This window comes from Bidens hawaiensis, unplaced genomic scaffold (genome assembly GCF_021521415.1).
Source record: "Bidens hawaiensis isolate Kalapana, Puna unplaced genomic scaffold, B.hawaiensis_p1.1 tig00049087_1, whole genome shotgun sequence".
Taxonomy (NCBI): domain Eukaryota; kingdom Viridiplantae; phylum Streptophyta; class Magnoliopsida; order Asterales; family Asteraceae; genus Bidens; species Bidens hawaiensis.
The window spans coordinates 3421-21346 of record NW_027498783.1 but is presented as its reverse complement, the minus strand read 5'-3'; the positions used below and the strand labels follow the sequence as shown (position 1 = coordinate 21346).

At 36.0% G+C, this 17926-nt stretch overlaps 1 protein-coding gene across 1 annotated transcript; it reads left to right on the top strand.

Annotated features, from left to right (window-relative positions):
- Positions 1 to 8981: 8981 nt before the first annotated feature.
- Positions 8982 to 10587, top strand: LOC143597818 (RING-H2 finger protein ATL13-like). Its single transcript, XM_077076210.1, has one exon. The coding sequence runs from the start codon at positions 8982 to 8984 to the stop codon at positions 10347 to 10349; it is 1368 nt and encodes a 455-aa protein (XP_076932325.1). The 3' UTR covers positions 10350 to 10587.
- The last annotated feature ends 7339 nt before the right edge of the window (positions 10588 to 17926 follow it).

Sequence of the window (17926 nt, the reverse complement as noted above, 5' to 3'; positions counted from 1 at the left end):
TAATAATAAATAAAAGATAATTATGACACCAAGTTATTCAACTTGGTCCCTGAACTTTGAATCTCCACCGAACCGCCCATTGAGATCTTCCGTACCACCCTTACACTTTTCGTATTAATCATTTGGGTCCTTCAAGTTGGTGTTGCTCCAAGTTTTACATAACCCTTAGCCTAATTAATCAAGTTCAAATCAGATCTTTATTTATACGAGTTTGATTAGGCTTGTATTTGTAAACAAGCCTTTTATGTATAAAGTTATAATTTTGTAGTATCCTAGTTTTTTATTAAATAAATACAAAGCTTATGTTTTTTGGAATAGCCGGCTACTATTAGAGGCTCCATAAGTACTTTTCGAAAATAGCCTCGCTAGTAACTAAGTTGACCCGTAAGGAGATATAGTTTGATTGGGCTTCCGCCCAAAAGAACGTGCTAGAGGAATTAATGTGGTCGCTGACGCATTAGACCGAAAAGACAGTTAAGTTCTCGATAAGGTTAAAACCTACAAGTTAGTGTTAACATCGAAAGTTATGGAACATATCAGAAAGGCTCCGTCAAAGGTCTTAGGGGACAAAAATGTAAAACAAGAAAGAATAGTTGGTCAACAAGAGAGTTTAATGGAGAACTCTCATTGTGTTAAGACACATAATGCAGGCTAAATATGAGTACCTCATTATTGGAAACAAAGGGAAAAAGTAATGGCTGAGGCACATAAGACTCGTTCTTCCATTCATCATGGGAAGACCAAATATACTAGGATCTAAAGAAGGATTATTGGTGGTGTGGTATGAAGCATGAGGTTATTTAGTATGCGAGCAAGTGTTTAACTTGTCTTTAGGTCAAGACGGAACTTTAGAAGTCCTATAACAAAGTTTAACCACTAAAAAAACTTGAACGAAAATGGGAACACATCAACATTGACATAATAACTAAGCTACCTCGTACAGCTAAGGATATGATATCATTTAGGTAATTGTGGACCATTTAACGAAAAGTGGTCACTTCCAACCGATACATGAGAATTTTACCTCTGAAAAGCTAGTTGAGAGACATTTATTATTGAGTTAGTATTTCGACATTGTGTATTTTTGTGATAGTATCCGACTGTTATACTCGGTTCAGATTAAGGTTTTGAAAAATATTTCATGCAGCAATGTGTACAAGATTAAAATTGGCATTGCATATCACTGTCAAACAGCATCTGCTGTTGGCAGAATTTTCTTACAACTTTCAACCGAGCATTGGAATGCCCCTATACGGAATGCTCTATGGGAGGTGTTATGGACCTCATGTCTATTGGTATGAAATTGGTCAGAATGACTTGGGAAATTTAAAAGCTGTTAAATCTAACTCAAACAAGTACTATCTGATCAAAGCCCATAAGAAAGCATCTCAATGTAGATAAAAAAAAAAATCTTACGCCACTAAGTGGCACATTGATTGAATAGTGTGGGGGATAAGGTAATTTATAAAGTATTTCGTTAGAAAACAGGTTTCGTAAGTGGGTAAACATAAGTACGAGATTCATTGGATCATTTAAGATTATGGCATGAGTAAGTGAGGTGGCTAAAAATTGGAACAATCATAAGAACTAAATGGAATCCACCCAATCTATCATGTGTCACATATGAGAAAGTATGTAGTCGATGATATGGCCCACGTTCCGTTAGAAGATATCGAGGTGAATGATAGACTAAACTACATTGATTAACCAATGGCAATCATCGACCATAAAGAAAAGGGATTGGGTGACAAAAGTTATCATACAAGTTAAAGTATTATGGAAACATCGTACGTAATGGCTCAAACGCTACCTAGGAGTCCAAAGAAAGTAGTAAAACAGTTGCATTCGTTTTATTTTCAACATAGTCATTTAATGATATGATAAACATGTACACTACAAGATGGTGTTATGTCACAGATATTATGATGTTACCATTTGATATATACCATATATTTCATTACGATATAAAGTTGGTTTTTATGTTATGTTATGTTATGTTATGAAGTTAACTAGAATTCACCCAGCATACATAACTTTTAGTATGCTCATTAGGTTGGTTGCGTGTGCATTTATGATGTTAGATCAAAGAGCGACAATAGGCTATCTTGAATCAGGACCGACATCCCTCTAGAATTTAATGTTTATTAATGTTTATGTTAAAGACAATGTGTGATGTTTAAATGTTTTATGACTTTCTATATTTATGTTGCATGTGATTTGATGACATTCCCTGATTTGAGAACTATGTCTTGTTAGTAAATTCAACGAAAAAACTACTTAGAGATTGGGGTTTTTTAAATTGTAAATTAAATCATGTATCAAACACATAACTAAAGCAACAATAAGTTAACCCTGGGTAGACTTAACGTAATTCCTCGACTGATTAAGGATTAATATTAACCAAATCCCTGGTGGGCGTAGCTTAATATTCTATAGTGAGTCAATATTAAACTGTTATGAGTTTCGGTCGTCCTATCCTGCAACACCGAACACCGTGAGTTCGTTACAAGAAGAGAAATAGAGGAGTCTTCTCATAACCACCATCCGGCGTGAGAATCAATATTGTAAGTGATGAATGAATTCTTGAAGAGACTAAGATCGTGGATCCTTACCGTGAGTTAATTTTCTTCTCATATCTATATCCAAAGGGAAGGAGAAGGATTGTGCCAGCTGTCTCACTCAACGGAAACTTCTATTCTTATTAGGGGCGTAAATTCTTGACGTGACACGAAATCTGACACGAACCCGACATGAAAAAAATATAGGTTTTGGGTCGGCTGACATGACTCGTTTTCTTAAACAGATCAACCCGAACCCAACACGTTTAAAAAACAGGTTAACCCAACCCGACCCGTTAAAAAGTGGGTTGACCTGTTAACCTGTTTAACAATTTTAGATAAGTTAAATATATTAATTTTAGATATAAGAAGTTTTAAATTTAAAGTTAAATGCATAGATTTTTAAATTTTTATATATCAGTTAACTTCTAAAAGTAAAACTTATTTTTTTAAACTACTTTTATCTACCTTTTTTACTTTTAACATTTTAATTTTATTAGTGCTAATTATATTCTCTAGTTATTTCATTCATTTGTTCTCATCTTGAGCAAAATATGTGAACCTAAGTTTGTTAATTAAGATGAGAGATAAATATACAAAATCAATTAGATTTATCACAAATTATTAATAAGTTTATATGAATAATAGTAATTAATTACTACAAAGTGAATAAGTATTACTCATATTCGTATATGAGCGTAACATGGGTTGACCTGAAACACAACCCGAACACGACACGAACTCAAATTGGTCGACACAACACGAATAAAAATATGGGTTGGGTTAAGGTTGAAGAATCACAACAAGCTAACCCACCAACCCGAAACCAATCAACCCGTCAACCAACCAACCCGACACGATTGACACCCCATTTCTTATGGTTGAGCATGATAATGGTCTCTGATTGGTCCGATAGATGGCGTACGGAAATCTCTGTCGTCGGCAGGTACAACGTTGTCCTTTTCTTATTGGTCCATTGTGCAGTTGTGGGCGTTAAAGGGATCCCGACCTGTGATTGGTCTTTCCCTTCCTTGGGACGTGTTGTCTTGCCTTTTATCACAACATGTCTTCCGCTGAACTCATTGAGTTGTTAAGTATTAAGTGCTTCATCCACGGGAGATGTATATATTCCTACGTGAAAGGTATTCTGCATGCAGATGGTTATCTGTGCTTTAATATCATCTCCTCCATGGAGGGTATATATTTATCCACGGAAGGTATCTGCATCTGCGAAGGGTTTATCCTTGTGTCATAGTGGTTGTTTGGTACCCTACCTTCACAATAACCATTATACTAAATGAACCGCATTGATAAAGAAGCTGAAAATTCAAATGACAAAATGGTTGCCACAATTTGGTTTCCACACTCTTAGTTTTGATTTTGATTCTTGACATATTTATAATGCAAAACGCAATTTTGTAACTATAATCTAGAGAGTGAAATTAAAAAGAAAACTAGCTAGTTAGTATTTGTTTATTTGAAATGATGAAGATTTAATTGGATACAAACTAGCCAAAACAATATAGTTTTCTTGGATTAAGCATGCAAGGTTAAATACACAACAAAATGTTATTTACTTTTGTAAATTTATATTAGGGATGGGAGGTACTGACCAATACCAATCCCGAATACTCGGATCCTGAATTTTCCAAAAAACTGTTATCAGCACTGGTATCGAAAAATCTCGGTTTGGTACTGTTACAGTTTATATGAAACAACCGTTAATCTTCTAAGAACACGAGAGAAGAAGAAAAAGTAGACCAAAAATAATAATTCTTTCTTATTCTTTTTCTTAAACGAGATTACAATATATAGGAAAACACAGATATAAAAATAGAAAAAGATATACAAGGAAACATAATTTGATTATAATAAGGAAACTTAATAAAAGATAAACTTAAATAATAATAATAATAATAATAATAATAATAATAATAAACAACTTATTAATATAATAGGATCGTATCAATTCCCGACCCTTGAAAACGTTCTTGTCCTCAAGGACGTAATGTCGTTGCCATGGTAGTCGCCACTCTAGTCGTACAATGACAAGTGGAGTGGTCTCAACGTAGCACCACGGTGTCCACCATTCTAGTCTTGCAGCGCTATACCCAATCTTCGTATTTGCGGTAGGGTACAGCTTCGCGGAAGCATTATGTGTTGGGTTTTTTTTCTCATCGGAGGTTTGCAAAAAATTTTGGTTGGCGAGACAAAAGTTGTAGTTGGTGGTGTGCTTTCCCTTTTGATGATGATAAAATTGACAATATTTGATAGTTTCTTGACGATCTTCAGTCCACCTGTTGGGATGTGAACAAAGGTTTTTGGCACCGATGTGATTGTTTGAGTTGATGTAAGTGGTTGAGGTGGAATCGGGGGTGGCGGCGGTAGCGGGGCAGATGGTGGTGTGGTTGAAGAGGAGGAAGCATAGGTTGGAAGGAAGTTGGTGTTAGCCTGCTCCAGTTGCGCACCAAGTTGCGTGATAATATTTTCAAGTTTAGATAATTGAACTTGCATGGCACTTGAATTTTCCCGTGCTAGTTTTGGGGTTGAGGGTTCAATCGAATCATGGCTATCTAGGGTACCGATACGGAATTGATTAGGCATTGGAGTAGTGAATATATCCTATGTGATGAAGTCTAAACTTCGATGCCAACCATTGAACCACCAGAATGGTTCATCAACGAATGATTCAACAACATACGGAAACCGCTCGTCGCCATAGATCGCGTAAAAGAGAAAATATCGTTTGGCTTGAGAGATCCATAAGTCGGTATTAGATCCAGGAGGTAATCGTGGATGCTCCCACAAGAGATCTAGGCTGAGGCTCAATGAAAGCACCAATTGTTACGGTTTATTCGAGACAACCGTCAATCTCTCAAGAACACGAGAGAAGAAGAGAAAGTAAACCCAAATTAATATTTCATTCTTATTATTTTTCTTAAACGAGATTACAATATATAGAAAAATAAAGATTTAATAATAAAAAAAAAATAAACAATAAGGAAACATAATTTGATTATAATTTTGAAACTAAATAAAAGATAAACTTATTAATATAATAGGATCGTATCAGGTACATGTACCATAGACCAGGGGCGTAGTTTTAGTTGGGCCAGGGGTGGCCCCGGCCTCCTCCGTTTTTTCGCTCGGTAGTGTAAATTTATCATTTTTCAGCCGAAAATTTTTATACATAGTGTAAATTTAACCATTTTCGACCGAAATTTTGAGCGCGGCCCCTCGGTTTTTTGCTCGGTAGTGTAAATTTATCCACTCTTTGCCCGAAAATTTTTATACATAATGTAAATTTACCCATTTTCGATCGAAATTTTGAGCCCGGCCTCCTTTTTTTCACTCGGCGGTGTAAATTTATCCTTTTTCAGCTGAAATTTTTTATACATTGTATAAATTCACCCGTTTCTGACCGAAATTTTGAGCCCCCCCTCTAGTCTATGATTTTTTTATACATATTGAGTCATGCCCCCTCGACGTGTATGTTTAAGGTTCGTCACTACCATAGACAAAAATTCGGTAAATACCGATGCTAACCCCAAATTTCTTAATCTCAGTTTTTTTTTTAAACTTGATACCGATATCAAATACTTGTTTGAGTACTGGCACCCGATACCTTTGCTCATCCTTCATCTGTGTATTGTGTTCTTTCGTGATGAAGAATTTATTTAAATTAATTTTGTCAATCGCGTATCCTATAATTTGACTTAATTTTTTTCTTACTATTTTTATACCAAAGATGTCACCAATTTCAAAAGTTTGTTTTTCTTATCACCTACTTTGCCCCTAGGCAGTTTGACTTCTGTCTCTAACCTCTAAAGTTTGACCATAAATCTATGCCCTTCTTTGTCCTGACCATAGGCGATACCCAAAAGAGTTAAAAATAAAATAAAAAATACAAGGAATAGAAACTACTATTACAAAGAATGTGACTAGGATTTTAAGAAGGTAATCAAATATCAAGATTTATTTGTTTCACATATTCCTAAAAGTTTATTATTTAAATGCTATGTACATAACATTTTACTTTTGTAACTACTATTAAATAAGCAAATTACTTATTATATGCAAGTATTGCCTCAAATATATTATTTGTACAAATTTGATCTCTCTTTACTTTCTTATTTTTTTATTTAATACACGAGTTTTAACCTAGTAATTTATAAAAACTTTTGTTTGATATATTTTTTTAATATTTTAAAAATATATCAAGCAAAAATATTACAAGCTATCTGCTTTGTTGCCACTTGGTGTCTTTGGAAGAGGAGGAATAGGCTAGTTCATTTCGGGACCCCGATTCATCTTTCGAACTTGGTGGAGGAGGTAAAAGTATTGGGTTTCCTTTGAATAAAAAATAAAGACCGGATAGGGGATCTCTCTTGGGAGGATTGGCGTGCGTTTCGGGTGTAATGGGGGTCTTGGGGTAAGTGTGCTAGCTTGCTTGTAATTTTTGATTGGGTGTTGCTTCGTAGTTTGTCGGTTGTACTTTTGTTGCTTCTAGCGCCTTGCTTGAAAAGTTAATGAAGTTTTTTGTTGATCGTTCAAAAAAAATATTTATATGAGAAGTTATTTCTCAAAGTTTAAAATATCTAATTTTATGTGTTACTTACAAGACAATTTACTTATAATTATTGGATTTAGTAGTATGGCGTTTTATCTTACAAATGTGAGATTTTAGTTTCGAATCTTTGTAATTATAAATAAAGATGGAATTTTGATGTAAAAAAATATTATGTAACAATTTAGTAAATAAAAGAAGTATTACCCATTTTATTGAACTTTTAAGTCCGTCTCAGACATTAAATTTGTTAAGAAATAATTATGTTTAAACTTATGTACAGAAAATAGTGTGTGATAATTACAATAGTTAATGTTGTATTAAATGTGCATAGAGATGTGCGATGCTTCCATCTTAAAGTCAACTTAAAAGCTTTGTAGTTGATGAAAACGGAAACTCCATTTTCATCTTATAAAACTTGTTGTCTAGTATTATTTAAACTTCGTGCCATTGTTTTATTTTAAAATTGTGGCGTGTAAATGTTTTTTAAAATTCGTTCATTTAAACATTTTTGATCAAGTTGGTTTTTATTTAACAAAACAAGATCTGATTTTGATTAATATATTCGTGTGAGTAATTACTACATCATAAACCCAAATGAGTGGCTGAGTTGATTTTTTTCCTTGAGACGGTTCATGAGTCGAGCAAGGATATAGGTTTGAGTTTCAGCTCAAAATAAAATGAGACAGTTTCAGCTAGGCTTGAGCTCGATCTTAAAATTATATGAGCCTAAGATTGAGGCAACGTGACGAGCCATGAATTAGTTACAAAAAATGAGTCAGCTCGGCTTAGGTCGTTTTAAATCAAGTCTTTTATCTAGTTTTATTAATCGAACTTTTATTGAGCGAGCCACGAACTACGAGCTTTTGAAACAACCTCAGTTTCCTGTCATTATTTGTTCATATAATTATTAAAATGTGAATTCTAAGAAATACGTTCAAATAGTATGTCTTTTATTAATCGTGAAATCACTTTCAAATTAAAGTATTCTAAAAAAAAAACTAATAATAACATTTTTATATAGGAGGAGCAATTAACCATCAAATCAATCTGTTGACACGGCACAATATTCCATGGAGGAGTGCATTAGTTGATAGGTGTAAATCGATTGGCGGGAACCAAGCATCGACTGACTTTACATGTAATTTTGTATATGAATAGTTTTTCGCGGTCTAAGCACTTCCTATTTGGTTTAGTCTTGAGCAAGCATATACTTCAGAACTCCTAACTCGTAATGAAGCTTATTAAGATTTTTCTCTCTTCAGTAGATTTAATTATCTGAAATGAATTTATGAAACTAAAATTACAACATTACAACACTAACTATAACTTTGTGCTTAACATTATAATAATGCCTCCAAATTGTCCAAAGTATGAATGAACTAAGAATAATCAAATATTCAAATGTAAACACCACGTATGTTTTGTATTTTCTTCATTAAAATATAAATCATTAAAATACAAAACATATGTCAGTTGCTGTTAGGGGAAAAAAAAGAAATAAAACATATGTGTCTTCATTAAAAGAGAAGCCCTTAGTTTATTGCTTTCAAATCAATAAATGCACTTACCTTCCTCGATCTCCATTTTTGAAATCTAGCTTACTGGATTCCAGATTTAATCCTAACAGACTCCCATTTTCATCTCTCTCTCTCTCTCTCTCTCTCACACACACACACACACAACACGTAGAGCTCTATTTTGACACACACTTACAACTCAGAAACCATTAAATCAAAATCCTTTGTGGGCTCTTTAGTTTATGTGATTAATTAAGAGATGAGGTTCTCTTAACTTAATTTCCACAAAATTACATCCAAGATTCAAAATATTCATATTCCTTCCTAGCAAAATACATGGATCACAAAATCTTTGTTTCAAACTATGAAAGACCTTACTTTTACACTCCACCAATTCTCCCACCACCACCACCTCATAAATCACATGGGTTCAATCTAAATGATAAGGTGAGTCCAGGTGTTCTACTCATCATCATAATTCTTGCCATCATCTTCTTCATTTCTGGGTTGCTTCATCTTCTTGTTAGATACCTCATGAGGCCAATCAATAGAGATCCAGATGAGTTTGATAATGTGAGTGTACTTCAAGGCCAGTTACAACAACTTTTTCATCTCCATGATTCAGGTGTTGACCAGTCCTTCATTGACACACTGCCTGTTTTCAGTTACAAGTCAATTATTGGTGTGAAAGATCCCTTTGATTGTGCTGTGTGTTTGTGTGAGTTTGAAGGTGAAGATAAACTTAGGTTATTGCCAAAATGTAGCCATGCATTTCATATGGATTGTATTGATACATGGTTATTGTCTCACTCCACTTGTCCTCTTTGTAGAAGTAATTTGCTTTCTGATTTCACTCCAAACACTTGCTTTTCACCAATTGTGCTTGTGCTTGAATCTGGAAGTGGTGAGATTTCTAGAGAGATTGTGAATTCTGATCAACCAAATGGCTCATCTATTGAAAGAGTGAGTTCACATTTGAGTAATGTGGAGTTTGAGTTTGATAAAGGTGAGATGGTGAAAGAAGATGAGGACAAGGAGAAAGTTGTTACTATTAAGCTTGGGAAGTTCAAGAGTGTGGAAGGTGGTGGTGGTGGTGATGATGGTGAGGGTAGTGGTGAGAAGCAAGCAATTGATGGTAGGAGGTGTTTTTCAATGGGGTCTTTTGAATATGTGATGAATGAGAGTTCATCTTTACAAGTACCAATTAGGGCCCAGGTAAAGAAACAAGCTAGCAAGAAATCAACTCTTCCAATCACCTCAAGTCACCGCCCGGCAATGTCGGAATGTGGCGGCGATTCTAGGAGGGATTTTAAAGGAATTGAAGTTTTTGGCAGCGCTGACGGTGATAGTGCAATTGGGAAAAGCAAGAGGGAGGGTTTTTCGGTATCCAACATTTGGCTTAGGGGGCAGAAAGAGAAGCCTACTCCGACAATGGCTGCCACCGTTGGGCCATCGACAAGAGGGTCTTTCTCTTTCCGTTTTCCAGCACACTGGAATGAATCGAAGGCGAATCGAAGGGCGAATTCTGAATTGGGTATTGGGAGGTGGCAGGATGATCAACAACAAATTCACATTTGTCAATGGTCGGATTCATTTCCACTTGAAGCATCATATCCACCATCTTTTGCAAGGAGGACTCTTCTTTGGCTTATGGGTAGGCAACAAATCAAGGCGGTTCATTCATCTTCCTCAACAAACGTTTAAATTTTTTTACACTTATAAGTGTACCATATTTACCAATATTTTAAGGGTTTTTTTTGCCCCCAATGTTAGGGAAGATTAGATCATGCTTAGAGAAATGAAACAAAAAGAAATCAATATTAAAACAATTAAATACTAGTTTCTATGTATACATGCAATTTCATAGATTGGTTTCTTTTGATATCTTCTAGAGTAGAAAGATGTTTCATTCTTATTTAAGTGCTTTGGGCATTACATACCAATTAACAAGGTACGGGTGGGGATATCGACGATTTTTTTGGAAAGTGAAAAGTTTGGACTGAATCGCTAACTACAGGTTAAGAAGAAGACAAACTAAATAGATCAGGTTGGGTGACTTTGTTGGACCGGCCGGTTTTACATATTTGATGGTTTAACGGTTTTAGTAGGTGCTATCATTAATCTTTTCAAATCATTAGCTTGTCTTAAACTTTTCTAAAATGATAAAATGATTCACTATTATTATACATATACATAACCACATATAGTTAAAAATAATAATAATAAAAAAGGTTAAACATCTCGCTAGGTTACATAACCTTTTCAAGTTTCAAATCGAACCGGTCTGTCCACTCCCAAAAACTGAACCGGTGAACCGGATCATTTAGATATAAAACTAGTCAAATCAACCTACTTTTTTCGATTTGAGCAGTTTGATCGGTTTCAACTGTTGTTGAACATCACTACTGATTAATTAGGTAATGATGTAAAGAATGAGTAATTCATAATGTGTAATTTCATTTTTCTAAAGTATGGGGTGGCTACAACTAATATATTGATGCCGTTCTAATAAGTCAATAATTTCAATTAGACAATAAGTTGTTTTTGAATTCTAAGGCAATTGTTGACTCTTAGAGTCCTTTGGTGAATGGTGAGGACGGTTTTTCTTTTCCTATGAAATGTGACTACTTGAATATTTGTGTTTGATAATTTGAAATGTAGGCTTGACGGGTTCAGATTTTCTCGTTAATACATGTTCATGTATTCGTTTTTTATAGTTAGGGATGATGGTGATTGATGGTGGTTGGTCGTAAAAAATGTGGTGGTGGCTTCAAAAGTCAAAACCACATGAAGAACACACCTTTTTTTTTTTTTTTTTTTTTTTTTTTTTTTTTATGACAAAATTTTTATTTATTTCTACTGATGAAACATAGATATTACATCAATATAGCAGGTAGGCGGGCAACAAGCTGCGCCGCCACCCCTTTCTGAATTGCAAACCCTAACCTGCTAATTAGACAATCTATAAATCTACCTGGGTTAACCTAACTAAAAGGGCTAAAAGAAATCCCAATACAAAAAGGGCCCAATAGTTTATAATGCTAACATTCCCCCTTAAAGTCGTAATTATGTGATGGTAATGAGCATTGAGAGCTTGCCAAACAAGAAATGAAACAAAGAAATTGATGCAATCGATCGAACATACAATAAGATATAAATGATAAGAACAATGAAACTATGTTATCGGGAAACAGTTTTTACTAAAACGATGATTACATAACTTCCTCCCACCCTGGAGGAGCCCTCTTCGAGGTGGTGGCCGCTCACATACAAAATAGACCGACATTAACAATGAGGCCTAAGTCCCTATTTATAGAACCTTGAGCGGGTTCGGTTCGACGAGCCGTCACTCGTGACTGAACACCTGTACTTTCCCAGAGATCCATGGAGGTTCGCATACGCAATCATCAAGTTTCGCAGAGAAGCTCTGTGAATGTGTCGAATTCTTACGAATGTTCAAGAAACTTCATAGATTCTTTAAATCTTTATCTTTCCAATCTTCAATCTCCAAATTATATGATCGATTAATTAATAATATTATCCTCAATCCAAGAACCAACAATTTGTTTTGCCTGAAATTCAGAAAAAATAATACCTAGAATATAGTGCCTCAAATTAACCCAAGTTTTTCATAGCAAAACAGTGAGTCAAATCACGATTCATGGACTCAACGACATCATAGCCATCATTGGTAATAATTATTTCTGTAACAAATATATTAATTCTAAGGGTTTTGAACAAAAGGATGAATATTTCTAAAGTTTTTAAAATGGTTTTTACATTGCTTTTAGAAATAAAATATACCTTTCATCAAAAAGGTTGATATTTTTAAAGTATAATAACGTTTTATAAACGTAGTACATGACTTCATGGATTGTAGAATGGGCTAAAAACCAGATGAGGTGTCCACATGGTGAAAACTGAAAACTGATTAGTAGACTTGGGACTTTAATTGGAAAAGTTTATTGACGCATCTTTGACAACGACTCTGGGGCAGATTACGAGTTGAGCACTTAATTTGTGACAAGGATGGAAATGACCTTATTGCATGAGATTGACTATTAAGGTAGTGTTTGGAATACATGAATGATAGGGGGAATGAAATGATTCATTACGTGGGAATGAAGAAAGTGATGTTTGGTTACTCAATGGAATAGAATCATCCATTATACATGGAATCCCATTCCATCAATATCATTCCTTCCTACCCCTCTTCTTTTTTTCATTCTATTCATTCATCACCCTACTTTCTCAACACAACCACCACTTAACAACAACCACCACCACTACAATCGCCACCACCACCACCTGACCGTCACCGACACCGTCGCCAGCAACTCTGCCACCACCACCTCACCACCAGCGCTACATCCGACACCTGACCATAATCGCCGCCACCACTATCGCTGCCTGACCACCACCAGCATCGCCGCCACCCTACTATCGCCATCACTACCAATGCTACTACCGTCACCCCCACCACCACAACCACCACGCCTAACCTCCGCCGCCACCATTTTCGTCGTCGGAGCTACACCACCACCGTCACCATTTCAGTTTTTTTTTTTAAATATATTTTGGGATAGGAATATTTTTATCATTTCTATTTTATTCACACAATTTTTTTTTTGAATACCAAACAACATAAAGTAATTATTTATTTCATTCTCATAGTTAACCAAACAAGACAAAGGAATGGTAATGATCCATTCCATTCCATTCCCTTGTTCATTCCATTCATTCTCTCATTTCATTCTCTCTTCATTCCATTACTTCCAACTAAACATACCCTAAGTCCTTGGTAAAAGAAATTTCTAATCAAGAATTAATTATTCTTTATTATTTTATTTATGAGTGAACTGTAGTTTTCATCCATGTGTTTTGTCTAAATCTGCTGTTACAGTATAATAGTTTCAAATATGTGATTTTCGTCCCTGTGGTTTCATTTCACTTGCAATTAAACCCAAATTCATTAATCCCATTAAGTACGGTTGTTAAACCCATCAGCGTGCCCCTCACATGAGGAGCAATTTTGTCATTTTTCTCCTCAAATAAACCATAGTCGTAATTCACAAGCCCCATCATGTGAGGGCTAGGGTGTATTTGGGGAAAAGAAGAACAAAACTGCCCATCACATGAAGGGTACGCTGATGGGTTTAACGAACAGGCTTAACGGGGTTAATGAATTCAGGTTTAATTGCAGGTGAAATTAAATCACAGGGACGAAAATTGCAAATTTGAAACTATTGAACTAAAATAGCATATTTGGACAAACCACAAGGATGAAAACCGTAGTTTACTCTTCTTTTATAATTATCTTATTTACGAGAGCTTGCTTGAGCTTAACACGATTCAATTCATTTCGATATACGAATTAGGATCTAGTTCTTGATATGTGTAAGGTGATAGATAGGTTAGATTGAACGAAGTGTGTGTGTGAGATGTAATTTTGGTAGAGTAACGACTCACAAAAGATAACTAAAAACACTTGTTTAATTATAAGGCATGAACAACCTATATATAAAAGGTGAAGTCCATTCGTTACACATCCTGTAGGGACTCATTCTTCTTCATTCTAACAAAACTTAAATAGTATAGCGAATGACTCATTTGCTATACCTTATTCGTCAACATTCCATGACGAATGGTAACATATTCATAATGATTAGGTCTATTCGTTAAACATCCTTAACAAAAGGATATTAACAATAATGTATAGGTTCATTCATTAAACATCCTTATCGAATGAACACTTAAATATAAATGAATGTGACTGGTAAATTACCAAAATGCCCTTTACATTAATATATATAAATTACATTAAATTACAAAGAGCGAGACGACCAAAACGGTGCACTAACAAATCCCCCTCGTCTCGTGCTCGTTGTCTTTAAATTAGCTAAATCTCTTCGTCTTCCAATTAGCACAGCTATGAACACCAAACGCGTGACACACGCGAACAACACGTTCGAATTACATAGCAGGATCATAATCTTTAATGTCAGCAAAATGAATCTTGTTCTTGAACAGCAAGTCATTATCCGTCTTTGATAAGTTAACGGGCCACACTGGATCAATGACTCGTATAAATTATGTCTTCAGGCCTGTGCCGAGAACGATAACTGCTTCACCCGTATGCTTTTCATAGTACCACATGTCGAATGTCTTGTAAAGACTTTGTGGGAACGTCTACAGGCACTCGCTTCATCATACGTGGCGGCTTGGCCTTCAATACAAGCTTTCTCTAACCTATCTTCGGATCAATCTCGTCAATGTAAATTTTCGTTGGAATCTGTGGCTTGAAAAACTTAAACCCATGATTAACTACAAAATACAGATGTTGATGAAACCATCCTGCTAATTGATTACCACCACGATACACAAATGGCCGATTAGCAAGTGTCCTCACATCCCACTATGATAATATTAAACACCATGCTCCCACTTAATTATGCATACTTTAGGTCCGAATCATACAGCCATGATACAATATCACCTTTTACGGTCTTCGATGCTTTGAAGGTAGTCTTTTGGTGAGCTATTGTACACGCTTTGACCTCCATCTCGTGTTCTTTGTCGACGTACATGTATGCTTAAATAATTTTAGAAAGACGGGATTTGTTACGTACCCCGAACCAGCCCTCGAAAGCAGGATCATTTGAACCCGATCCGCTTTCTGAGACTTTCTTTTTCTTCTTCATAGTCTTCTCCAGATGTTCTTCAGCAGCTTGAACATGTTCATCAGTTAAGATCGGAACACCCTGATCAACATTAGAACGCGTATATAGATAAGGATATTCCTCTGCTGTCACATATTCGACCTCGATGTCTTCATAAATTTATGGTGTATCCCCAGATGGGATACTCGAGTCATATCGAACCTCATCGTCATTAATGACCTCGACATCCTCCTAAGCTTCTAACAAATCCAACTCCTCGTCGTTCAAACCCAATAACAACGAGATTTGATCTCTAGACAAGGAAAAGTCCACAAGCTCTCCTTTCTCTATCTCATCCACCTTCGCCGAACTCATCACAATCCCTTTGTCATAATCCATAAACAAGATGGTGTTGGCTTTTACTGACTCGATGGGGTTTACATTGGTAGTATCACGGTACACTACCAACTGGAGATTGTTGCCCTCAGTCTCAGCTCTAGCAGATGACGTACCTGCAGATTGTTTCTACTCACCACCAAAACCCGCACCGTATCTTTATCATCATCGTCATTCTTCAACTTTTTCAATGCATCATCCTTGCAAGTCAGTTGAAGAATAACTTCTTCTTGCGCCTTTATCTTCTCCCCCCTGAGCAGTAACAGGCTCACGGAGTTCTCGATTCTTCTTTTGACAATAGGAGATGTGGCTAACCATACACCTTTGATCCATTCTCATCTGGTCTTGCAAATGATGATCCGCACCCATTTGATTCTCTTACAAGTGGATTAAACTTAACAGCATATCCACCTGCCGTTGAACATACAAAGTATGAAACAAAGGAGGCACTGGCTAAACCGGACCTTGAGGACGACTGAACCTCATGAATGATAGAGCTGATGGCTGAATTTGCATCGATGATAGATCAAGAGATGTAGAAATCTTCGTGATAGGAGAGGTCAACATAGGATATAACAACTATTGTGGAATTGAAGCAAATCTTGGATCAGTAGATTCGTTCGTCGTAAAATTAATAATCGAGGTGCTAACAGTAGGCGACACCACCGGTACTTGTTGAGAAAACGACCTTGGTACATAAGGACCAATCTCCACCCCACTTCCTCGTGTTACTCTTCTCTTTGCTAGTTATTCTTTCATGACCGTTTTCCCTTTTCGCTTGCGTTGAGCAGCCTAAGAAGCAGCTGCCTGAACCATATTACGTTCACTAGCACCCCTATTTCCACCATTACCACCTTCTCCACCATCACTGCCATCACCACCATCATTGTTCATGCCTGGTCCATCTTCACGTTCATAATCAAAATCGTCACATATCCAATAATCATTATATGGGCATACATAATTCAGATTCGCCAAATGACCAATCAAACGTTTAGCCCTTGGTCTATCCTCAGCAGTTTTCGATACGTCTTCATGTGCTTCCTCGTATCTGCTATCATATGCTCCAAAACCAATACATTATCCATCAAAGCCTAATCAATCACAAGATCAGGAATCAGATCCTGAGTGATAAGCTGTAGATAGCGAGGATACATCAGAAACTTGTTCTTCCGATGCTTATCCAGACAGTTCTCCTTTAAGTGATAGAATATCAGCTCCGAGAAATTGAACGGTTTGTTTAATATCAATGAAACGAATGCAGATTGCAGCATGATCATGCATTCGGTGAATCCACCCTTACGTCCCCCAAGGAAATGTATAATAACATGTAGAAGATACTTGTATTGTTCGCACAAGTATGCCTTGTTGTATTGGGAACGATCAAGATCACCTTTTTCAATGTATTCTCCGAAATAGGCCTCGTATAAGCGTCTTGTCAAACTCACAAGGGTGGTCATCGCGTCAGAAATACGAAGAACACAATGTATCACGTCAGCATCAATCTTTATCATCTTATTATGCAAAACAACAATAATAGTCTTCTCAACATCGTTGTAACAAGCACTATCCCAGAATGGACGTATCATGCTGAAATGTACTGGGATATCAGCGGAAATGGCATAGTGAATGCGGTGAGCGACGTAAGAATGCAATTACGTCCCCAAACATGTCACCTCCCACAAAGTCATCTTGCAAGAATGTGCAGATGTTGTGTTTCTTGTCGTAGGCGGCAAGTTCTGCTATGGCCGTTGCAGCTTGTTGTGGTGCTTATGGTTGAGGTTCCTGTGATGCTTGATCCTGTTGTGCTTGTGGTTCCTCTTGAATAACATAATTTTCTTGAATAACATGATTCTCCTGAGCCGGAGCATCAGACATAATTTCATCTGCCATCTCTGAAACATAAACCCGAACATTATTAATCCCTAATATATTATATCTTAAACAAAATTTTCACTTATACTTAGAAAAAATTTGATTATGTTAAAAAAACTGTAGCTTATTCGTTATCCATTCGTTAGACGAATAGGTTCATTCATTATAACGAATGAGGTGATTCATTATCATTACACTAATGAATAGTATGATAATGAATGCCTTAGTAACGTATGAATTCATTCGTTTACTATATAAGACGAATGAGGTTTCATTCGTTATACATTCAAACGAATGTGCCTATTCGTTATCTAGGTACAACGAATGGATTCATTCGGCTACTGTAGACGC

Coding starts and splice junctions, on each gene's coding strand:
- LOC143597818 (XM_077076210.1), top strand. CDS start 8,982: ATGGATCACAAAATCTTTGTTTCAAACTATGAAAGACCTTACTTTTAC.